Raw genomic sequence first — 25,542 nt, 5'->3', positions numbered from 1 at the left:
ATCTGTGGAAATTCCAATTCTCAAGCTTCCTGGGATTTCACCCAGTTGAAAGTTCATGATCTTATCCCCACACCCATAAATCCATCACATGGTCCAATCTTCTTGAGTCACGCTGGCATTTCCACCCAACTGGTTCCGGTCAGATGCAGAGGTACGTAGACAAAAGATGACCTTGGGCTTCTATAAAAGAATGACAACAATACATTCCACCATTCTTCTCCTTTCTATTCCCCCCTCCCAATCACTACACCAATGAAACAGCATAATGAAATAATAGAGTGTGTGGCAGGCCAAAGATCCTAAAAGGAACATACCGGTAACTTCAGGCCAGACAACACATATAAATGCATTTATGTTGCAACTGTTCTGTGTCTGCATTGGCTTAGACCTTTGCCATGGGACAAGGCCCTACAGAGAATGTTTTTATACATTGGCAGGTATAGTGACAATGAAGATATTGTTATTTCAAGGAGTTTAGTGACATATTTTAATTTCTCCATCATAGTAATAAAAATCTAGATGTCCAGAGCTCATTCTGAGCTAACATGGATATTTTTATTCTTATTTGGGGAATACAGGTAGATGTGTAGATATTTGAGTTTTGTTAATTACTTGAGAGTTAAGAGCATAATTTTCATGGAACACGCATGAAATTTTCTATCTTATTTTGGCTATTAGAATTTGCCACGACAGCAATTTCGCTAAAAGAGCTAACAAGAGAGCAACCTGCTGCAAACACCACAAGGATAAACCTAGAGCCGTGTTTCTCAACCTTGGCAACTTGAAGATGTCCGGACTTCAACTCCCAGAATTCCCCGGCCAGCATTCGCTGGCTGGGGAATTCTGGGAGTTGAAGTCCGGACATCTTCAAGTTACCAAGGTTGAGAAACATTGATCTAGAGCTTCACAGCTCTTCTTCAACATATTTCCCTGGAGGTTTAGCTGATGGCAAAACGTCACCTGTTTTTGTGAAGGTGGGCTAAAGAGAGTCCATCCATTTTTGAACCAGCTCTGCCTAATGCTTTTCTTATCCTCTTTCTCTTCGGCTCCCCAGCATGGTTTGTCCACGCCACCAGGACCTTCCTGGTGCTCGGAACAATCTGTGGCTTCCTGGCTTGGTGCTGTGTCTCTTTTTCTTTCGTTCATACCCAAGTCAAATCAGTCTCCCTGGTCTTCCTCGCCTCTATCTTCAGCATCGCAGCAGGTAACTCCTCCATTTTTATTTTACTGTATCGGCAGTCCCCGTCGTTCTCTCTCTTTTTTTTAATTGAAAGTTTTAAAGAGTTTTACAATTATATACCTTCCCTCCCTCCCCCGACCCCACATCCCCTCCCACCCCACCCCCAACCTCCCAGAGCAAATACAGGATATAAACATTTAACAACCATATACTAAAATAAACTAACTAACTTTAGCATTATCCCTCGCTTGCACTTTAACTCGCCTTTTGTAAAGCTAACTTTAGGTAAGTTATAACATTCCCTGCTCATTCATTCATAAGCTATCTGGAATTTCTTAGTACCATATTTATTTTGAATGTAATCAATCCATTTTCTCCATTCCACCTTGTAATTCTCATCTGAATGGTCCTTGAGATATGCTGATATTTTAGCCATCTCTTCTAAGTTTGTTACTATTTTTTAATATATTTTTTTATTTTTGTTACATAAACAACATATACACACAACAATAGAAAAAGAAAAGCAAAAAAGAAAAGAAAAGAAAACACACACACACACACAAAAAAACAAAGCCCATCATCACATACAGTATGTCGTTTGGTTACAGGTGTTTTAACATTTATCATTCTTATACATTCATTGTTTCATTTAATAGGTTATAATTTAGTATCATTTCTTATTCCCTTACCTATCATTCCCTTATTCCCTTATGAGCCGAGGTGGCGCAGTGGGTAGAGTGCAGTACTGCAGGCCACTTCAGCTGACTGCTAGATCAGCAGTTCAGCGGTTCAAATCTCACCGGCTCAGGGTTGACTCAGCCTTCCATCCTTCCGAGGTGGGTAAAATGAGGACCCGGATTGTTGTTGGGGGCGATATGCTGACTCTGTAAACCGCTTAGAGAGGGCTCAAAGCCCTATGAAGCGGTATATAAAAATCTGCTATTGCTATTGCTACCTGTGGCAATCCATCCCAACTACGTTTCCCCCCCCCACACACACCGTATCTCTCTGTTATATATTTAATAGACACAACAATAAAATAAAAAAAGAAAAAGAAAAAAAAACATCATCACATGCAGCATGTCATTTGGTTACAAGTGTTTTAACATCCACATCCTCGCATAATATTTACCATCTCAAACTTTTCATCTAGTATAACTAAAAACCTCATTTTCATTCTACAATATATATTCAGTTAACATTAGTGTTATTTTTTTCCAGAAAATATACTTATGTTCATTATTATCCTTGTACTTCATACCTTCAAACAGAGATCTTATTCCTTCATTTTTCAACAAAATGTCACTGCATATATATAACAGTTTTCAATTATTCCCTTATTAAAATTGTTTATCAGCAGCGAAATATCATTATAATACGTTTGTTACTTTTAACGTCCATTCTTGAATAGTAGGCAATACTTCCTTCTTCCAGTACTCCGCCACCAACAATCTTGCTGCCGTTGTTAAGTTCAGAATCAAATTAGTCTCTATAACTGTACAGCCTGTAATTTATACCTAACAAGGATAACTGAGGAGTAAACTTTATCCTCTTTTTAAGAATATTTTGCATAACCCACCATATTTTTATCTAAAATGCATTGACCTTTTTACAAAGTCCACCATATATGATAATACGTAGCATCAGCACAATCACATCTCCAGCATTTAGGTTGTAAGTGCGGATACATACAAGCTAATTTTTTAGGATCTAAATGCCATCTATAAAACATCCCCGTTGTTCTCTCTTGAAGGATGCCCCATTGCAAGGCTGGGGGAAAAGTGATTTAAGATGGGCCATAAAATACCCTTCTTCACGTTGCACTTGGGCGGAATGGTAAATGCTAATTTGGACAACCTTATGAAGGGGATTGAGTGAATTCATGGGATATTATTCTTGAGATGGTATTTGAAGGCATGCTGCCCTCAACCTGGAGTAACACTGAATGTCAGGGTTACCTCCAGGAAGGGAACACCATCTCTTCAAATACTATTTGAACATGAGATATGAGAGCAGTGTTCCAATATTTGAGGGGCTGCCACAAAGAAGAGGGGATCAAATTATTCCCCAAAGGACCAGAGGGCTGAACAAGAAACAATGGATGGAAACGAGCGAGGTGGCACAGTGGTTAGGGTGCAGTACTGCAGGCCACTTCAGCTAACTGTTATCTGCAGTTCAGCAGTTCTAATCTCAGGGTTGACTCAGCCTTCCATCCTTCCAAGGTGGGTGAAATGAGGACCCAGACTGTGGGGGCGATATGCTGACTCTGTAAACCACTTAGAGCGGGCTGAAAGCCCTATGAAGCGGTATATAAGTCTAACTGCTACTGCTATTGCTAACGAATCAAGGAGAGAAGCAACCAGGAATTAAGGAGAAACTCCCAACAGCGAGGACAATTAACCAGTGGAACAGCTTGCCTCCAGAAGTTGTGGGTGCTTCATCACTGGAGGGTTTGAAGCGGTGGCATTATGAAATGTGGGCTTCATCAGCTCCTTTGTCCAAACTGAGCTTCCAACTGTATTCCAAATTAAACCATCTTGGTTTCATTAAAGACTCTTTTGAAGCTAATTTGCTGTGGGTGAATCCAGGATGTGTTGTTTCCTTAACCACACAACATTATTTTGCCCCTGGGTCCTTCTGCAGTCTTTTGTCAACTTTGCACTTAGTTTAGAGTTCCTACGGGTTGCCCATTCAAATATTAACCAGCCTCGAGTCTGCTTAATTCTTTCAAGACCAGCCGAGCTTGGCTTGGTGCTTCCATTGGCTTCACATGTACCATGATGAAAACACAAAATGGTGGGACATCATTCTTAGAAATATGTGTGTAGTTTCTCCAGAAATTATGGGTGTTCTATCACTGGAGGTTTTTGAGAAGATACTGGACAGCCACTTGTCTGGAATGGTAGAGGGTCTCCTGCTTCAAAGGGAAATTGGAGTAGAAGTCTCCAAGTATTTGAGAGGCTGACACAAAGAAGAGGGGGGTCAAAGTATTCTCCAAAGCATCAGAGGGCAGGATAAGGTACAATGGATGGAAACTGATCGAGGAGAGAAGCAGCCTGGAATTAAGGAGAAACCTCCTAACAAGGAGGACAATTAACCAGTGGAACAGCTTGCCTCCAGACGTTGTGGGTGCTTCATCACTGGAGGTTTTTAAGAAAAGACAAGACAGACCCTTGTCTGAAATGGATTAGGATCTCCTGCTTGAGCAGGAGGCTGCACTAGAAGACCTCCAATGTCCCTTCCCAGCTCTACTCTGATTCTGATTCTAATATTGCAGGACAACGAGGACAGGAGAAAGATATGCCTTTCACATCCTGTTTCTAAGTCCCTCACAAGAATCTGGTTGACCATGGTGATCAGTGGTGGGATTCAGCCAGTTCGCACCTATTCGGGAGAACTGGTTGTTGGAAGAAATCTTATTTTGTTGTTTTCCACTTTACAGGGCTAATCCTGCAAGGAAGGCAGGAAGGAAACATTCTGGTGTTCTTTCTAGCCTAATCTTTATTGTCCTGCTTACAGGAGAATTGTCCTGTTTCTCCGATTAACCCACATTACATTGTCACAGTTAAGGCGAAGCGCCCATCGACCTGAGTGATGATGAATTGGCCACACCCACCCAATCACATGATCACCGAGCCCGCCTACCCAGCTGGTCATTAAGGCAGAGAACTGGTTGTTAAATTATTTGAATCCCACCACCGATGGTGATGTTGGATTATGATGACCTTTGCCCTAATCTGGCAGGGCTATTCTTTTGTTCTTATCAATGAGAGGCAAAGCAGACCGGTTGATTCTCGTGAGCCTTTGGGATGTGACATATTGGCACCACAGTTGCAGAATGATATCACTTCTGTTTTTCTTATTACTTACTTATCACTTTCTGTTCTGTGGTTTTGTGCCCTTTCGGTTAGATTTTGTCACGTTCCCTATACGTCAGCCAGAACTGATTGAGCTGCGCACCCATGCAAATGTTTTTAAGCAAGCAAACTAATATGATATGCAATGTTCTTTTGAAGCAAATTCCTTTCTTCTTTTCTCTCTCTCTCTCTCCCCCCTTCTCCTATTTGGCCCTAGGTATTCTCTTCTTACTTGGCATGTGCATATTCACATATATATACAGGAACAGCAGGCCTTATACACAGCATTTAATTATCTTTGGGTCCTCCTACAGCTTGGCCTGGGCTTGCATTCCGATGTTCATTATAACAGGTGAGCCATGACATACTGATGGGGCACATCCTGATGGCCATCTGCTTAGACAGAATGTCCACCAAAGGAAGATACGCCATATAGAGAATTGGAAAATACAGAATAAAGAATGTTTAACTATTGCAGGGAAGAAGCAGAATGCTGGCTATCGTAGCAGTGAACACTCATTTTCCAAAATAAGATCTTTAGGCACCATACGATCAGTTTAAGATGAAATAGGGAAAAAAGAAAACAGATGTAAAACCCAAGAAGATTAGATAGATGATAGATGATAGATAGATAGATAGATAGATAGATAGATAGATAGATAGATAGATAGATGGATGGATGGATGGATGGATGGATGGATGGATGGATGGATGGATGGATGGATGGATGGATGATAGATGGAAGATAGATAGATAAATAGATAAAGATAAATAGATAGATGATAGATAGATAGATAGATAGATAGATAGATAGATAGATAGATAGATAGATAGATAGATAGATGATGGACGATAGATTGAAGATAGATAGATAAATAGATAGATAGATAGAGAGAGAGAGAGAGAGAGATGGATGATGGATGAGAGATGAGAGAGAGAGATGAAATAGAGAGAGAGAGAGAGAGAGAGAGAGAGAGAGATGATGGATGATAGATGAGAGAGAGATGAGATATAGATAGATAGATAGATAGATAGATAGATAGATAGATAGATAGATAGATAGAGATGGATGGATGGATGGATGGATGGATGATAGATGGAAGATAGATAGATAAATAGATAGATAGATGATAGATAGATAGATAGATAGATAGATAGATAGATAGATAGATAGATAGAATGAGAGATGAGAGAGAGATGCTTGATAGACAGATAGATAAATAGACATAAAATGAACAAAAAAGAAGGAAAACCAGCATAGTTTAAAACAAAAAAAAATACAGCTGGAATAAAATAAACATGTTAGCAGCTTTAAAAAAAAATCAGCCAAGAATTCAACCAGGGGTGTATAGAGTGCAGAATCACCAATATATGCTAGGCATTAATTTAGTAAACACTGAAGAATTATGAGGAACAAGGATGTAACAGAATCCCTGGATTTCTTCTGGAAGCAAGTTTGCGTACTATCCAAATGTTGCGATGGGATGAAGGTACCAGAGGTAGAGGTGTGTTCGTGTGTGTGTGAGAGAGAGGGGGGGGAGGGGGGAGAGGGAGGGGGGAGGGAGGGAGGGAGGGAGAGAGAGAGAGAGAGAGAGAGAGAGAGAGGGAGGGAGGGAGAGAGAGAGAGAGAGAGAAGTTATACCCCAGGATGAGAACTTTCCTCTTTGTAAACAATTAGAGCTAGTTTGGATGCATCTCAGCTTAGTCTGAAATTAACTTCTCTCTTTTTCCTCTCAGGTGCTTTACTGATGAAGACGCATCGAATTCTCTTCCAGTGATCCTGTCCAACTAGCCATGATAGTCACCAAGAAGAACTCCTGTATGTTTTTCACCCTATTGGCTGTCTTGGCTAGATAGAACATAGCCTCATACTACGAATGAGGTCACAGTTACAATATCCTGTGCCTCAGTTGGAAATATTCTAAGTATGCCCTATGAACTTTTCTGTCTGTCCACTAACTAAGTAAAGCCAAATTGAAGCCTGACAATTTAGAACAACCCATCACATTTTTTAACAGAATAAGGGCCACTATTTTAAAGGACTTTCATTGCAACAGGTCTTCAGCTAATCAAGATTTCCCCAAACTTCCTGCATTCATTCAAGAGAAAATGTTCATAAAGCTGGTTTGATTTTTTTAATTTGTGTTGGTGATATAAGCACTTTTTTTAAAAACTTCTCTTGGTTAAAATATCAGACTGAAAAGCTATGAATCTCTTTACCACTCCACTGAACAGTTCTAATAATAAGAGCGGGAGGAGATCTAGGGCTTGCCCTGAAATTTATTTAACTTGTTTCCAGGTTCAAATTGACTGAAGATTTTTCGAGACCTGAATCAGGACATCACCAGTCTTCAAACAAAACGCCTTTTGTACCAAAGAAATTCAAGATTATAATAAACTGTTTAGTTTTCTCAAGCTTATCATTCATTGCAACCCAATTTCTGGGGATGGTCAGTGCCTAGTAAATTAAATGGTGGACTGCATTATTGGGAATTGTCCAGTGGTGGGTTTCAAAAATTGTTCGAACCTACTCTGTGGGTGTGGCCTCCTTTGTGGGAGTGGCTTGCTGCCCATGTGACCGGATGGGAGTGGCTTGCCACCCATGTGACCGGATATGAAGATGCCGACGACACTTGTCAGAACCACCTTAAATTACCTCACACACAGCACTGGCATGCATAAGAATATGATGTAAACTTGTTTTTCAAAAGGCATCTTTGGTTTGCATTAAAACAACTTCAACACACGCAATGTTCTGATTCCACCACAAATGCAGTAGTCATCCTTACCTTTCACAGAGGCACTGAGTTTTATAAATATGAGCATGATAGTGTAGAATAATCATATCCAAGGACCAGTGGTGGGTTTCAAAAAATTTTGGAACCTCTTCCGTAGGTGTGGCCTGCTTTCCGGGTCCACTGGTGGAACCTCTTCTAACCGGTTCGGTAGATTTGACGAACCGGTTCTACCGAATAGGTGCGAACTGGTAGGAACCCACCTCTGGAATTGTCATAATGTGATTGTTTGATACACTCCAGAGGTGGGATCCTACCAGTTCGTACCTATTCGGTAGAACCGGTTCATCAAATCTACCGAAACGGTTAGAAGAGGTTCCACCAGTGGACCCGGAAAACAGGCCACACCTACAGAAGAGGTTCCAAAAAATGTTGAAACCCACCACTGATACACTCTCTATGTGTCGATGAGCGTTCAACCAGAATTAACTAGAAAGCTTTTCCTTTCTTACTCTTTCCTATTATCTGCAAAAGCTTCTTATTGGGAGCATCCATTTTTAAAACAAATGTCTGAAGCCTTGACCTGTATTTTGCAGAACAAGCAGTTTTCTTGGCTTTGAATGGCAGAGTTTTAGCTCATTTGCTTGCTTGCTTTTTGATCAGCTTAAAAAAATCAAAGTACGCCATTTATTCAGAAGCAAGTTGAATAGAACAGAACAGAACAGAACAGAATTCTTTATTGGCCAAGTGTGATTGTAAACACAAGGAATTTCTCTTTGGTGAATTTGCTCTCAGTGTACATAAAAAAGACAAGATACGTTCATCAAGAATCATAAGGTAGAACACTTAATGATAGTCATAGGGTACGAATAAGCAATCAGGAAACAATCAATATCAATATAAATCGTTAAGGATACAAGCAACAAAGTTATAAGGCCTGCAATCATAAGTGGGAGGAGATGGGTGATAGGAACAATGAGAAGACTAATAGGAATAGTAATGCAGCCTTAGTGATTAGTTTGACAGTGTTTGGGGAATTATTTGTTTAGCAGAGGGATGGCGTTCGGGAAAAACTGTCCTTGTATAGTTGTCTTGGTGTGCAGTGCCCTATAGCGTTGTTTTGAGGGTAGGAGTTGAAACAATTTATGTCCAGGATGCAAGAGGTCTGTGAATATTTTCACAGCCCTCTTTTTTCACTCGTGGAAAAGTTTCAGCTTTGTGGTACCAGGAGTTTACACTGCTTGTTCTAAATCCCAGGTTCCAATCTAGATGCTGATGTTTAGTGAATCAATCAAATTAATGAACATGATCCAAGGCAAGAACTTTACTGTTGCAGAAAATGACAGGCTTTAGACTTCTCGGGATCCAGGAAAAGTTTATTTGGCAGCCAGGTTCAGAAAGTTAGCGAAATAGCTAACATTGTAAATTCTGAACCACCTTCATTATCAAAGCACACATTCTTATACATTCTCAAAGGCAGCGCAACACAGAAACACTTAACTCATTTCTTAGTGGTTACCTTGGGGAGAAAGCCTTATAAGGAGATGGGGTCTTACTTCTCCTTTTGTCATAGGTACTGAGTAGGTGTCCCTAAGTGAACTTAACTGACCCTTGTGGTCTTGTGAGATTATTGAACTCTGCGGTTAGGCACTTGCTTCCTCTTCTTTTGCAAGCTTCAATTCTGCCTATGTGGCTTTTTAATAGAGAAGTAAAGGGCCCCTGAGAGGCTTTCCTGCCTGACCCAGTAGTTTTCACACAATGTCCAAATCTTACTTTACGTTCTACTTTATCCACCCATTCTAGACTCTATTAATACCTACAATTGAGTCTAGCCTGTTAGATTAACAATATAAGCATGCAGGATACAGAATAGCAAAAAAGTAAGGCTACAAGCAATGCACATCTTAGGGCTTATTTTCCGGAATCACTTTCCCCACTTCTAAGAGTGCAATTTGAATATAGGAGCTATGATCTGAAACTTCATCTTCCTTGAGGGTATGTGGGGTTAGGCTTTCCATTAACATTAACTCCTTTTCAGCCTGTATTTCTTTTACAGACCTCATAACGAGCTGTTTAAGCAAGGGTATTATGTAAGGGAGGAAGGCTAACCTTGCGATTCCACATAATAAAAGAAATAGCATTTGTTTAATCCAACCTGTTCCCGGTAGCCAAGAGTTTAATGGTTCAAACTGCAGTGACTCTTACATTGATATGTTGCAATCATTTTAAGATCTGAGAAAGCCAAGAATTAAGAAATTCAACAGGAAAAATTTTTTATATGGGCGGGGACCCAATTTGGATATCATATAAAGCGTCCCTTCCTGATAAAGGAAGTGAAAGTCATTGGTTAACGTATTATATCTGCCACTCAAGCATTCTAGACTTCTACTTCGGAGAGTTATCACCTGCAGAACAGTCAAAGAACAATTTCTAAGCTGGTGAGATAGTATTTCTTTATTTCTTTAATCATTTAAGAATTGGCAAATTTTATTCTTAACGAGCTTCAAGAAGTACTGATGGGATCTAATTCTAATCTTTTGAAATCAATATTTTACACTAGGCTCCTTCATTTAAGATTGTGGGGAAAGCTGCATATTTTTTTCTGCTTGCTGAATAATACTTCTAAGCACTGTTTGTTTCATAATTAATAATGAGATTAATAGCAGCTCAATTAATACATTAATACATTAACTAATTAATGTATTAGCTCAATTAATGTATTAGCTCAAGATGCCTCGAGAAATCCCAAAGGTCAGATCTTCTTTCAGATGTTCGGCTTCTTAAAATGTTTGTTCATTTCTGATAAACTTGATTGCTCTTCCGTTTAAATCAGGGGTGTCCAAACTTGGGAACTTTAAGACTTGTGGACTTCAACTCCCAGAATTGTTAGCAGACAAAGTAATTAAGCGGCGTCACCATAAATGATCAAAGTAATGAACATCAGTAACATAAAATTAATGTTGTTCCATCCAGACCTCTCGGCCAGTGGCAGACCAGTGCATCCCATAGAAATGAGTGCCCTGCATTTCGGTGCTGTGTTGTCTTCCTTCATCAGCCTTCTGTGCCTGATCCTTGCCTTGGCCACAGACTATTGGATAGCCAATAGTCTAATCGGAACCCGTCTGGGTCTATGGAAATTTTGTAAGGACCGTGAATGTTACCCACTTGGTGTGGAATTCGTGTCAGGTAAGATTCAATATTCCATAATGCATCACTAATCTGAAAGGTCCAGGATCCTCCACCTTGAATCTTGTGTCTGCATTGGCTCCTTACAGGTTCTTTACGTGCCGTCCGAACCTTCATGTTTCTGGGGCTGATTAGTGGCGTTGTCTCTCTCGGTGGGCTTTGTGTCCTGTTTTGGAAACCCCTTCTTGGCAAAATCTCCATGAGCAGCACTGCATGTCTTGCCAGCTTTTCTGCAGGTAAGAATCTGCACAAGAGTCTTTTCAGAGATATCATTTTTTGTGTGGCTTACTTTAAAACTATGACTATTATTTGTGTGTGTGTGTGTGTGTGTGTGTGTGTGTGTGTGTGTTATAATTCTGCTGACTGCCAGCAGTTTGATCCTCACTGGCTCAAGGTTGACTCAGCCTTCCACCTTTCCGAGATTGGTAAAGACCCAAGTTGTTGGGTGCAATATGCTGACTCCGTAAAGTGCTTAGAGAGGGCTGTCAAGCACTGTGAAGGGTTATGTAAGTCCAGGTGCTATTGCTATTTAAAACAGCCTCCTCACTGTCATTCCTAATTGTATATTCTGCCTGCTTTTGAAGTTCCTTCAGTTCAAGTTTTCTGAGGAAGATAGTTAATGAAGATATCTCAAAAGATAGTTAATTCCACCCTTTTTCTTATGGGCCACCCAGTCCAAATGTTCACCAATCTCTTCTTTCGTCTTCTTATGGGAAACAGCCCGGCAGGCTGGGACATCTGCTAAGTGTGTCCTTGAGGTGACAGCAATGTCTCATGGAAGCTGACGGATGCTTGAATACCGTTCTCCCACCCCTCCATCCCACCCACCCCATTGCCTGTTATTGTCAAGTGGCAAACAAAGGTGAAATGTAGGTGAAAATGTGAGTGAGCCTTGAGAGCATGGTTGGGGCCAATAAATCTAGTAGGCATTTCCAAGGGCAGAAAAGACATGGCTCCAATATCTCATAAGATGGCACAGTTTAGTTGAAGGGAGATGGAACATACCCATCTTATCTGACTTTGTAGGAGGGAGAGGGACAATGAGACAAAGACAGTCCAATAAAGATCCAGGAACCAAATAAGAAAAGGCTTTATAGATGAAAACCAACATCTTGAATTGCACTCAGAAATCAACCAGCAACCATTGCAGAAGTGTTGATGCCAGGTGGACATACTGAAGCGTATTCATAATTCCTCATGCAGCCACCTTTAGTTTCCAGTGTGTTTTTCAAAGTTATCTTCAAATGTGATCCTAGCTCAGACTAGAGATGACTAAAGCATAAGTGGCTGTGAGAAAAGTCTTTTGATCTAGGAAAGGATGGAGTTCACTGTTAGAACTGATTTATAAAAGGAAAAATTTGACACCGAGAAAACAAAATTGGCAAATTAACCACAGGTGCTTTTTAAAAAGGCAACTGGACTTCCTTTGTTTTTCACTGAAGATGCTTTGCTTCTCATCCAAGAAGCTACTTAAAGTTCTCTTTTGGTTGAGAAGCAAAACATCTTCAAGGAAAAACACAGAGAGTCTACTAGGCTTTTGAAAAAAAGTACTTTTTGGGACAACCATGACCTGGATGATTGAAAAATCTCCATAGATATTCGTCAAATTAACTCATCTTTCGAAGTGCCAGTTTCTGAGATTGGAGCAAATATGAAATACTTGGACTATTCTAATGCAATAAGCATCCCAAGAGGTGGTCAGTTTCTTTGCAATGAGAGCAGAAAAGCCCATTGGTGTCTTCCATACTTCTGAAGGAAAGGTTTCTACCTCTACCTCTCTCTTGATTTTCAGGCCTCTGCGTCATGATTGCCATGTCCATTTTCACAGGACAAATTGCCGCCACCGACTATGGATGGTCTTATGGCTTGGGTTGGGCCTCTTTTGCTTTGTATCTTCTAACTGGTAAGGATCTTTTTGGATACCCTGGTGAGATTTCTTTTAAAGATACATCTTTATGCATTCTGTATATTTTCACAACAATGAAACCTATTCCATTTTGGGTTGGGAACTAAGCACATTTCCCTGGCAGGAGAGGAATCAGCAACATTTAAAACAGAGGTGGGTTGCTATTTTTTTTTAATTGAGAATTTTTTTAAAAAAAAAGGCTTTTACAAATATTTACCTCCTGTCCCCCACCCTCCCCACCCAAACCCAACCCCCCCAACCTCCCCCCACCCCCGACTTCCCAGAACAAATACACGGTATAAATATTTAACAAAGATGTTGTAAAATAAACTTAAAGAAAGTTAGTGTCATCTTTCATTTGAGCTTTAACTCCTCTTTGCTAGGCTACCTCTAAACAGATTATATCATTCCTTGCTTCTTCAGTCGTAAACTATCTGGAATTTCTTAGTCTCATATTTATTTTGAATGTAATCCGTCTTCTCCACTCCAGTTTATATTTCTCATTTGAGTGGTCTTTGAGATATGCTGATATTTTAGCCATCTCTGCTAGGTTTGTAACTTTTAATGTCCATTCTTGAATAGTAGGCAAATCTTCCTTCTTCCAGTATTGTGCCACCAACAGTCTTGCTGCCGTTATTAAATGCAAAATCAACTTAGTCCCTATAACAGTACAATCAGTAGTTATACCTAACAGGAATAACTGAGGGGTAAACTTTATCCTTTTTTAAAGAACATTTTGCATAATCCACCATATTTTTATCCAAAATGCTTTAACATTTTTACAAGTCCACCATATATGGTAATATGTAGCATCAACACAATCACATCTCCAGCATTGAGGTTGTAAATTCAGATACATACAGGCCAGTTTTTTAGGATCTAAATGCCATCTATAGAACATCTTATAAAAGTTGACTTTGATCCCTAATTTGTTTTAGTAGATTATCCTCATTTTGCGTAAAACCTAATTTTTAATCTTTTTTCCATCTGGCCTGTAATTGCCCATACTGAAGCCATGTTTGAATTACCTTTTCCTCTTTTAGTAGGTTGCTAATTTTTTTACTACTGGTTCAGCCGCCCTCCCACACGCGTTCGGGCAGGTGGGTGGAGCCTCCTGTTGCAGCTACTACCGGTTTGGCCAATTCGGGCTGAATTGGCTGCAATCTACCTCTGATTTAAACATCCAAACATCTATATATCCTGTATTGCAGCTTATCCAATCCCTTGCTTGGTTGGGACTAAAAATATTTGAAGTTCCTGGCATTTAGGAGATGCTACTTTACCTCACATATCTGACTTCAAGACTGTGTGCAGTTAAGAGCAATAGGTCTATTCTGGACCTTCCACTGACTTTTAAGGATTAGAGCTTGGTCATAAACAGGGGGATAAAGTGATGAGGTTGAGTTCAGAACCCCATAGATTCCTGGTTATTTCTTTCTTTAAAATTCTACTTCCTCTGCTGGGTGGCTAATCCATTATTTCTCCCTTCCGACAGGTGGTCTTGCTTATAGATTGCATAGGAGTACAGCAGCAACAGCGTAGGAGAAATATGACACTGTCCTTGGAGATGACCAGTGAAACTGAATTGGTAACCTGGAGGCACAGATCGGAATTATTGGTCCTGTACCAAATTTATAAGATGAAGGATGAAGGCAGAAGAACTACTTTAAATGTAGTAAAACAGCCATACATTCCCAGCCCCTCCCCATCCCATTTTTTCTCTAAAATATTCAGATTGTTTCTTCCTGAAGTCCGTTTGGATATGTAAATCTTAAGAACTTTGGGAGACTTCTGAAAGCAGGTCCCACAAAGCAGGATTTCTCCTCTTCTCCCTTATTTTCTGTTCCAGAAAGCCAAAGGTGCTAAAGTAGAATAAAATATGGATTAAAAATATAAGAATGAAGACATGGCATAAAAAGGATAGTGAGAAGCTTGCTTAAAAGAAATGTCTTCAGTCTCTAACCACAAGATGTTCCAGCCAACGTCCCTATGTCAAAAGTCCAAACCACAAGGTTCAGATAAAGTTCATTATTGACATATAGTCCACACCTGTAACAAAAGGAGAAGTAAGTCCTTCATCTCCTTATAAAGCTTTCTCCCCAAGGTAACCAATGAGTTAAATGCTTCCGTGTTACGCTGCCTTTGAGAGAACGCATGCTTTGACAATGAAGGTGGTTCAGAATTTGCAATGTTAGCTATTTCGCTAACTTTCTGAACCTGGCTGCCAAATAAACTTTTCCTGGATCCCGAGAAGTCTAAAGCCTGTTATTTTCTGCAACAGTGCCCTTTGGTTTATCCACACCCATTTGCACCATCCAAGTAACCCAGGGGGTATAGATAAACTTCCAAGTGGCCTCCATGACTATCAGAAAAAGTACTAATGACTAGAAGACTGCAAGGGATATACGTAAATCCTTCCCTCTTCCACCATTCAGTCAGAACTGAAGAAGCATCTTGGATGAGAAGTGAAATGTCTTGAAATGGGGGTGGTGGAGTCCAATTGCCTTTTGAAAAAGCATCTTTGGGGTAACCATGACCTGGATGACCGAGAATCTCCATAGATTTTTTCAGGGAAGCTGATTTCCGTTCTGCCCAAGGGGAAAGAAAAAATAAAATTAATTTTCTTCCTGCCAGAAGAAATAGGATGGAATTATTCCTGGCATGCCTTCCTTCCAAGGATGGTGATCAAGAAGTCTCTGGATAAAACCCCCCAAACTCACCGTGGCTGCATCTCAGATTTTCCCCTTTTCCATATCACACCTTTAAATTTTTATTTGCTGGAAATCAGAGTTTTTCTGTTTTAGTATAAGGAACTCTAAAGAATTACCATATTTTTCAGAGTATAACACGCTCTGAAGTATATGACGGACCTAGCTTTTGGGGAGGAAAACAAGAAAAAATTCTGCCTCCCAGCAATTTGCCTCCTTGCAGCAAACAGCAAACCAATTGCCTATTGATGTCTCTGCACCGCCCCCCACCCCATTTTTGCCCAACACACCCTGTTTTTGGCCTATGTGCTTCCCATTTTCCACCCGTATGTGGCATACATTCTCAGGATTTGGCATTTTATCATTGTATCTGTATAAATCACCCGTCCTTCAAAGTGTCTTTACGTCTGAAAGTATTTGGTGGGGGAAATGGTATTTCCAATTCAACTGAATTTATGTAATTGGGAACTACTTTCAACGATGGCTTTTTTATCAATGACTGAACTTTTTATCTCTAAGCATGTGCAAAATATCTTCTTCGATAAAAAGGCATAAATATTTGCAATGTTTCAAAGGCCCCCCGAGAGACTGTCCTGCCTGACCCAGTAGTTTTCACACTTAATGTCCAAATCTCACTTTACGTCCTACTTTATCCCCCCCCCCGCCCCATTCTAGACTCTATTAATACCTACAATTGAGTCTAGCCTGTTAGATTAACAATATAAGCATGCAGGATACAGAATAGCAAAAAAGTAAGGATACAAGCAATACACATCTTAGGGCTTATCTTCCGGAATCACTTTCCCCACTTCTAAGAGTGCAATTTGAATATAGGAGCTATGATCTGAAACTTCATCTTCCTTGAGGGTATGTGGGGTTTGGCTTTCCATTAACATTAACTCCTTTTCAGCCTGTATTTCTTTTACAGACCTCATAACGAGCTGTTTAAGCAAGGGTATTATGCAAGGGAGGAAGGCTAACCTTGCGATTCCACATAATAAAAGAAATAGCATTTGTTTAATCCAACCTGTTACCGGTAGCCAAGAGAACCATTCATCTGTCCCTTGCATTCTTTAACCAAATGAGGAAACTGGGTTTTGTAGTTCTTTAACTACACCCCCCCCCCACAGACCGCTCCTGATTTATTCATATAGAAACAGCAATCTTCTCCCAGGAATACACATAGCCCACCTTTTTCAGCAGTTAAAAGATCTATGGCACGCCGGTTCAGCAATTTGGTTCAGGCTTTCTTGGAATTCTTCCAACAGCTCCCTGAACTGTGTAATGGAGTGGGTCATTCCACCTACACCCTTTCCAACTGCAGTCCCTATTCTCAAGATCACTAATAGCGGAATTAGGAGCAGCCCTCTTTTCTGAACATGTCCCATGAGGGGTACAGGGAAGGTCTGTTCCCCACTTACCACCCATTTTAGGGAGGAGGTGTATTAGAGTGCATGTGCCAGTCTAATTGGTGGGTAAACATCGATATGCATTTCTCCCACATAGGAAGATAACTCCATTTTCTCCTACACATACGCCAATGTTCACGGAGAAGGCATGGGCTCCGAGGTTTCTTTCATTAGTCCAGACTTGTAAGGTTCCTGCTAGGAACATACCAGTCAGGGGCTGTAATGGAATTTCTTGATTAGGATCCATTAAACTTATTCCTGAGGTCTGGTCCTTCAAAGAGATATTGCAAAAGTAAACACAAACTCCCGTAGTGGATTGCATTGAAAGCCAAACGGGAAGTCGGGGTGGTTGGAATGGCCTTGGGCAGTTTCCAGTGGTCAGATTCCCCTCCCATCGGTTAAAAACAAGTGGAGGTGGGAGCGAGAAAGTGTCTTTCTGTTGGAAGAACTTGTGAGCAGAGGGAGACATGCTGCGAGTCAATTTTTCGTCTACAAGGGTTTTCCTGGGGGCAAGATACATTTCAGATGGGCATTGTTCCTCTGATAGTGAACCCCACAGGAATGCCAGGTTAATTTGCCAATCAAATTAATGAAGACGATCCAAGACAAGGACTTTACCAGGGATAGGGAGTGGGGGTTGCAAAAGTCCAGGATGCGACGGGTCTGTGAATATTTTCACAGCCCTTTTTTTGACTCACGCCGTGTACAGGTCCTCAATGGAAGGCAGGTTGGTAGCATATATATTTTTTGCTCATAAATGATCAAAGAGGAACTGAAAAAGGAATCAACTTCCCCATTTCTCATAACTAAGTGTGGCAGAATAAGATTCTTTTTCCTTTTTTAAAATTTCATTGATGTTACAACTTTTCCAGTAGCAAGTAGAAACGAAACAGAAACTCTGAATGTAGAACAATTTCACAAAGTAAACGTAACACTATAATGCTGCCCAAAATGTCTCAGAATGAATTGAACAGATTTTAGGGTTGGGTGCCCACACAGTTATGGGGCTGGTTGCCCCCATGAGAAGCCCCTCCCCATCTGCATTCAAACTCCTAGTTTCCCTATCATAAAATTCTCCAATTTTTGTAGTTTTATAATGTTTTAAGTTTTTTAATATTTTAATCGTAAATCATTTGGTTTTTAATGTTTCAATATATTAATTAAATTGTGCACCACCAAGACCCCCTCATTGAGAGAGCGGGATGGTTAAGAAGTTTGATCTATGAATAAACTAATCAAATTTTAATGGATTTTTTTGAGTGAATTGAAAGGCATAGAAACTTAATCAATAAATAAAATTTATTTCTAGATGTGAAGTTTAATGGTTCAAACTGCAGTGACTCTTACATTGATATGTTGCAATCATTTTAAGATCTGAGAAAGCCAAGAATTAAGAAATTCAACAGGAAAGAAACTTTATATGGGGGGGACCCAATTTGGATAGCATATAAAGCGTCCCTTCCTGATAAAGGAAGTGAAAGTCATTGGTTAACGTATTATATCTGGCACTCAAGCATACTAGACTTCTACTTCGGAGAGTTATCACCTGCAGAACAGTCAAAGAACAATTTCTAAGCTGGTGAGATAGTATTTCTTTATTTCTTTAATCATTTAAGAATTGGCAATTTTTATTCTTAACGAGCTTCAAGAAGTACTGATGGGATCTAATTCTAATCTTTTGAAATCAATATTTTACGCTAGGCTCCTTCACTTAAGATTGTGGGGAAAGCTGCATATATTTTTTTCTGCTTGCTGAATAATTCTTCTAAGCACTGTTTGTTTCATAATTAATAATGAGATTAATAGCGGCTCAATTAATACAGTAATACATTAATTAATTAATTAATTAATTAATGTATTAATTAATTAATTAATTAATTAATGTATTAGCTCAATTAATGTATTAGCTCAAGATGCCTTGAGAAATCCCAAAGGTCAGATCTTCTTTCAGATGTTCGGCTTCTTAAAATGTTTGTTCATTTCTGATAAACTTGATTGCTCTTCTGTTTAAATCAGGGATGTCCAAACTTGGGAACTTTAAGACTTGTGGACTTCAACTCCCAGAATTGTTAGCAGACAAAGTAATTAAGCGGCGTCACCATAAATGATCAAAGTAATGAACATCAGTAACATAAAATTAATGTTGTTCCATCCAGACCTCTCGGCAAGTGGCAGACCAGTGCATCCCATAGAAATGAGTGCCCTGCATTTCGGTGCTGTGTTGTCTTCCTTCATCAGCCTTCTGTGCCTGATCCTTGCCTTGGCCACAGACTATTGGATAGCCAATAGTCTAATCGGAACCCGTCTGGGTCTATGGAATTTTTGTAAGGACCATGAATGTTACCAACTTGATGTGGAATTGGTGGGAGGTAAGATTCAATATTCCATAATGCATTACTCATCTGAAAGGTCCAGGATCCTCCACCTTGAATCTTGTGTCTGCATTGGCTCCTTACAGGTTCTTTACGTGCCGTCCAAACCTTCATGTTTCTGGGGATGATTAGTGGCGTTGTCTCTCTCGGTGGGCTTTGTGTCCTGTTTTGGAAACCCCTTCTTGGCAATATCTCCATGAGCAGCACTGCATGGTATGGCAGCTTTTCTGCAGGTAAGAATCTGTACAAGAGTCTTTTCACAGATGCCATTTTTTTGTGTGGCTTAGTTTAAAACTATGACTATTATTTGTGTGTCTGTGTGTTTTATAATTCTGCTGACTGCCAGCAGTTTGATCCTCACTGGCTCAAGGGTGACTCAGCCTTCCACCTTTCCGAGATTGGGAAGTACCCAAGTTGTTGGGTGCAATATGCTGACTCCGTAAAGTGCTTAGAGTGGGCTGTCAAGCACTATGAAGGGTTATGTAAGTCCAGGTGCTATTGCTATTTAAAACAGCCTCCTCACTGTCATTCCTAATTCTATATTCTGCCTGCTTTTGAAGTTCCTTCAGTTCAAGTTTTCAGAGGAAGATAGTTAATGAAGATATCTCAAAAGATAGTTAATTCCACCCTTTTTCTTATGGGCCACCCAGTCCAAACGTTCACCAATCTCTTATTTCATGTTCTTATGGGAAACAGCCAGGCAGGCTGGGACATCTGCTCAGTGTGTCCTTGAGGTGACAGCAATGTCTCATGGAAGCTGACGGATGCTTGAATACTGTTCTCCCACCCCTCCATCGCACCCACCCCATTGCCTGTTATTGTCAACTGGCAAACAAAGGTGAAATGTAGGTGAAAATGTGAGTGAGCCTTGAGAGCAGGGTATCTTCAAATGTGACCCTAGCTCAGACTAGAGATGACTAAAGCTGTGAGAAAAGTCTTTTGATCTAGGAAAGGATGCAGTTCACTGTTAAAACAGATTTATAAAAGGAAAAATTTGACACTGAGAAAACAAAATTGGCAAATTAACCACAGGTGCTTTTTTAAAAGGCAACTGGACTTCCTTTGTTTTTCACTGAAGATGCTTTTCTTCTCATCCAAGAAGCTACTTAAAGTTCTCTTCTTGAATGAGAAGCAAAACGTCTTCAAGGAAAAACACAGAGAGTCCACTAGGCTTTTGAAAAAAAGTATTTTTGAGGACAACCATGACCTGGATGATTGAAAAATCTCCCTAGATATTTGGAAAATTAACTCATCTTTCGAAGTGCCAGTTTCTGAGTTTGGAGCAAATATGAAATACTTGGACTATTCTATTGCAATAAGCATCCGAAGAGGTGGTCAGTTTCTTTGCAATGAGAGCAGAAAAGCCCATTGGTGTCTTCCATACTTCTGAAGGAAAGGTTTCTACCTCTACCTCTCTCTTGATTTTCAGGCCTCTGCGTCATGATTGCCATGTCCATTTTCACAGGACAAACTGCCAGCACCTACTATGGATGGTCTTTTGGCTTGGGTTGGGCCTCTTTTCCTTTGTATCTTCTAACTGGTAAGGATCTTTTTTGGATACCCTGGTGAGATTTCTTTTAAAGATACATCTTTATGGTTTCTGTATATTTTCACAACAATGAAACCTATTTCATTTTGGGTTGGGAACTAAGCACATTTCCCTGGCAGGAGAGGAATCAGCAACATTTAAACCAGAGGTGGGTTCCTATTTTTTTTTTGAGAATTTTTGGAAAAAAAGGCTTTTACAAATATTTACCTCCCGTCCCTCACCCTCCCCACCTGAGCCCAACTCCCCCCCAACTCCCCCCACCCCTGAATTCCCAGAACAAATACAGGGTATAAATCTTTAACAAAGATGTTCTAAAATAAACTTGAAGAAAGTTAGTATCAACTTTCATTTGAGCTTAAACTCCTCTTTGCTAGGCTAACTCTAAACAGATTATGTCATTCCTTGTTTCCTCAGTCATAAACTATCTGGAATTTCTTAATCCCATATTTATTTTGAGTATAGTCAATCCATCTTCTCCACTCCAGTTTATATCTCTCATTTGAGTGATCCTTGAGATATGCTGATATTTTAGCCATCTCTGCTAGGTTTGTTACTTTTAATGTCCATTCTTGAATAGTAGGCAAATCTTCCTTCTTCCAGTATTGTGCCACCAACAGTCTTGCTGCCGTTATTAAATGCAAAATCAAGTTAGTCCCTATAACAGTACAATCAGTAGTTATACCTAACAGGAATAACTGAGGGGTAAACTTTATCCTTTTTTAAAGAACATTTTGCATAATCCACCATATTTTTATCCAAAATGCTGTAACCTTTTTACAAGTCCACCATATATGGTAATATGTAGCATCAACACAATCACATCTCCAGCATTGAGGTTGTAAATTCGGATACATACAGGCCAGTTTTTTAGGATCTAAATGCCATCTATAAAACATCTTATAAAAGTTTTCTCTCAAATTTTGGGCCTGTGTGAATTTTACATTTCTTACCCATATCTTTTCCCATGTATCCAACATTATTGGTTCTTCAAAATTGTGTGCCCACTTTATCATATAATCTTTGACTAATTCTGTTTCCGAATCCATTTCTATTAATACATTGTATAATCTTTTTATATGCATTTGACTTTGATCCCTAATTTGTTTTAGTAGATTATCCTCATTTTGCGTAAAACCTATTTTTTAATCTTTTTTCCATCTGGCCTGTAATTGCCCATACTGCAACCATGTTTGAATTACCTTTTCCTCTTTTAGTAGGTTGCTAATTTTTTTACTACTGGTTCAGGCGCCCTCCCACACGCGTTCGGGCGGGTGGACGGAGCCTCCTGCTGCCGCTACTACCAGTTTGGCCAATTTGGGCTGAATTGGCTGCAATCTACCTCTGATGTAAACATCCAAACATCTATATATCCTGTATTGCAGCTTATCCAATCCCTTGCTTGGTTGGGACCAAAAATATTTGAAGTTCCTGGCATTTAGGAGATGCTAGTTTACCTCACATATCTGACTTCAAGACTGTGTGCAGTTAAGAGCAATAGGTCTATTCTGGACCTTCCACTGACTTTTAAGGATTAGAGCTTGGTCATAAACAGGGGGATAAAGAGATGAGGTTGAGTTCAGAACCCCATAGATTCCTGGTTATTTATTTCTTTAAAATTCTACTTCCTCTGCTGGGTGTCTAATTCATTATTTCTCCCTTCCGACAGGTGGTCTTGCTTATACATTGCATAGGAGTACAGCAGCAACAGCGTAGGAGAATTATGACACTGTCCTTGGAGATGACCAGGGAAACTGAATTGGTAACCTGGAGGCACAGATCGGAATTATTGGTCCTGTACCAAATTTATAAGATGAAGGATGAAGGCAGAAGAACTACTTTAAATGCCATACATTCCCAGCCCCTCCCCATCCCATTTTTTCTCTAAAATATTCAGATTGTTTCTCCCTGGTCTGTTTGGATATGTAAATCTTAAGAACTTTGGGAGACTTCTGTAAGCAGGTCCCACAAAGCAGGATTTCTCCTCTTCTCCCTTATATTCTGTTCCAGAAAGCCAAAGGTGCTAAAGTAGAATAAAATATGGATTAAAAATATAAGAATGAAGACATGGCATAAAAAGGATAGTGAGAAGCTTGCTTAAAAGAAATGTCTTCAGCCTCTAACCACAAGATGTTCCAGCCAACGTCCCTTTGTCAAAAGTCCAAACCACAAGGTTCAGATAAAGTTCATTAATGACACATAGTCCACACCTGTAACAAAAGGAGAAGTAAGACCTTCATCTCTTTATAAGGCTTTCTCCCCAAGGTAACCAATAAGGAATGAGTTAAATGCTTCTGTGTTACGCTGCCTTTGAGAATGTATAAGAACGTGTGCTTCGACAATGAAGGTGGTTCAGAATTTACAATGTTAGCTATTTCGCTAACTTTCTGAACCTGGCTGCCAAATAAACTTTTCCTGGATCCCGAGAAGTCTAAAGCCTGTCATTTTCTGCAACAGTGCCCTTTGGTTTATCCACACCCATTTGCACCATCCAAGTAACCCAGGGGGTATATATAAACTTCCAAGTGCCCTCCATGACTATCAGAAAAAGTACTAATGACTAGAAGACTGCAAGGGATATACGTAAATCCTTCCCTCTTCCACCATTCAGTCAGAACTGAAGAAGCGTCTTGGATGAGAAGTGAATGTCTTGAAAGGGGGGGGGGTGGAGTCCAATTGCCTTTTGAAAAAGCATCTTTGGGGTAACCATGACCTGGATGACCGAGAATCTCCATAGATTTTTTTCAGGAAAGCTGATTTCCGTTCTGCCCAAGGGGAAAGAAAAAATAAAATTAACTTTCTTCCTGCCAGAAGAAATAGGATGGAGTTATTCCTGGCATGCCTTCCTTCCAAGGATGGTGATCAAGAAGTCTCTGGATAAAACCCCCAAACTCACCTTGGCTGCATCTCAGATTTTCCCCTTTTCCATATCACACCTTTAAATTTTTATTTGCTGGAAATCAGAGTTTTTGTGTTTTAGTATAAGGAACTCTAAAGAATTACCATATTTTTCAGAGTATAAGACGTTCTGAAGTATATGACGGACCTAGCTTTTGGGGAGGAAAACAAGAAAAAATTCTGCCTCCCAGCAATTTGCCTCCTTGCAGCAAACAGCAAACCAATTGCCTATTGATGTCTCTGCACCGCCCCCCCCCCTCATTTTTGCCCTCTGCAGCCTGCTTTTGGCCTATGGGCTTCCCATTTTCCGCCCGTATGTGGCATACATTCTCAGGCTTTGGCATTTTATTATTGTATCTGTATAAATCACCCGTCCTTCAAAGTGTCTTTACGTCTGAAAGTATTTGTAGGGGAAAATGGTATTTCCAATTCAACTGAATTTATGCAATTGGGAACTACTTTCAACAATGGCTTTTTTATCAATGACTGAACTTTTTATCTCTTAAGCATGTGCAAAATATCTTCTTCGATAAAAAGGCATAAATATTTGCAATGTTTCAAAGGCACCCCGAGAGGCTTTCCTGCCTGACCCAGTAGTTTTCACACTTAATGTCCAAATCTCACTTTACGTCCTACTTTATTCCCCCCCATTCTAGACTCTATTAATACCTACAATTGAGTCTAGCCTGTTAGATTAACAATATAAGCATGCAGGATATAGAATAGCAAAAAAGCAAGGATACAAGCAATGCACATCTTAGGGCTTATCTTCCGGAATCACTTTCCCCACTTCTAAGAGTGCAATTTGAATATAGGAGCTATGATCTGAAACTTCATCTTCCTTGAGGGTATGTGGGGTTAGGCTTTCCATTAACATTAACTACTTTTCAGCCTGTATTTCTTTTACAGACCTCATAACAAGCTGTTTAAGCAAGGGTATTATGCAAGGGAGGAAGGCTAACCTTGTGATTCCACATAATAAAACAAATACCATTTGTTTAATCCAACCTGTTCCCGGTAGCCAAGAGAACCATTCATCTGTCCCTTGCATTCTTTAACCAAATGAGGAAACTGGGTTTTGTAGTTCTTTAACTACACCCCCCCCCCCAGACCGCTCCTGATTTATTCATATAGAAACAGCAATCTTCTCCCAGGAATACACATAGCCCACCTTTTTCAGCAGTTAAAAGATCTATGGCATGCCGGTTCAGCAATTTGGTTCAGGCTTTCTTGGAATTCTTCCGACAGCTGCCTGAGCTGTGTAATGGAGTGGGTCCATTCCACCTACACCCGTTCCAACTGCAGTCCCTATTCTCAAGATCGCTAATAGTGGAATTAGGAGCAGCCCTCTTTTCTGGACATGTCCCATGAGGGGTACAGGGAAGGTTTGTTCCCCACTTACCACCCATTTTAGGGAGGAGGTGTATTAGAGTGCATGTGCCAGTCCAATTGGTGGGTAAACATAGATATGCATTTCCCCCACATAGGAAGAAAACTCCATTTTCTCCTACACATACGCCGATGTTCACGGAGAAGGCATGGGCTCCGAGGTTCCTTTCATTAGTCCAGACTTGTAAGGTTCCTGCTAGGAACATACCAGTCAGGGGCTGTAATGGAATTTCTTGATTAGGATCCATTAACTTATTCCTGAGTTCTGGTCCTTCAAAGAGATATAGCAATAGCAATAGCAATAGCAGTTCGACTTATATACCGCTTCATAGGGCTTTCATCCCTCTCTTAGCGGT

At 40.1% G+C, this 25,542-nt stretch overlaps 1 protein-coding gene and 1 long non-coding RNA gene across 2 annotated transcripts; both read left to right on the top strand.

The window, feature by feature from the left end:
* The first annotated feature begins 10,088 nt into the window (after positions 1 to 10,088).
* Positions 10,089 to 15,106, top strand: LOC148042991 (lens fiber membrane intrinsic protein-like). The gene is made up of 5 exons (XM_087727509.1): positions 10,089 to 10,210; positions 10,746 to 10,958; positions 11,048 to 11,194; positions 12,751 to 12,861; positions 14,360 to 15,106. The coding sequence occupies exons 2-5, from the start codon at positions 10,784 to 10,786 to the stop codon at positions 14,404 to 14,406; spliced, it is 480 nt and encodes a 159-aa protein (XP_087583635.1). The 5' UTR covers positions 10,089 to 10,210; positions 10,746 to 10,783; the 3' UTR covers positions 14,407 to 15,106.
* A 4,285-nt stretch (positions 15,107 to 19,391) lies between these two features.
* Positions 19,392 to 23,328, top strand: LOC148042990 (uncharacterized). Its single transcript, XR_015698327.1, has 3 exons — positions 19,392 to 19,586; positions 20,783 to 20,893; positions 22,569 to 23,328. It is a non-coding gene; the product is annotated as an uncharacterized LOC148042990 (long non-coding RNA).
* Positions 23,329 to 25,542: the final 2,214 nt, after the last annotated feature.

The sequence above is a fragment of the Thamnophis sirtalis genome, unplaced genomic scaffold (genome assembly GCF_051295495.1).
Source record: "Thamnophis sirtalis isolate CommonGarterSnake01/CBP01778 unplaced genomic scaffold, rThaSir2_p1.2 scaffold_13, whole genome shotgun sequence".
Taxonomy (NCBI): Eukaryota; Metazoa; Chordata; class Lepidosauria; order Squamata; family Natricidae; genus Thamnophis; species Thamnophis sirtalis.
This window is presented reverse-complemented; position numbering and strand designations above follow the sequence as displayed.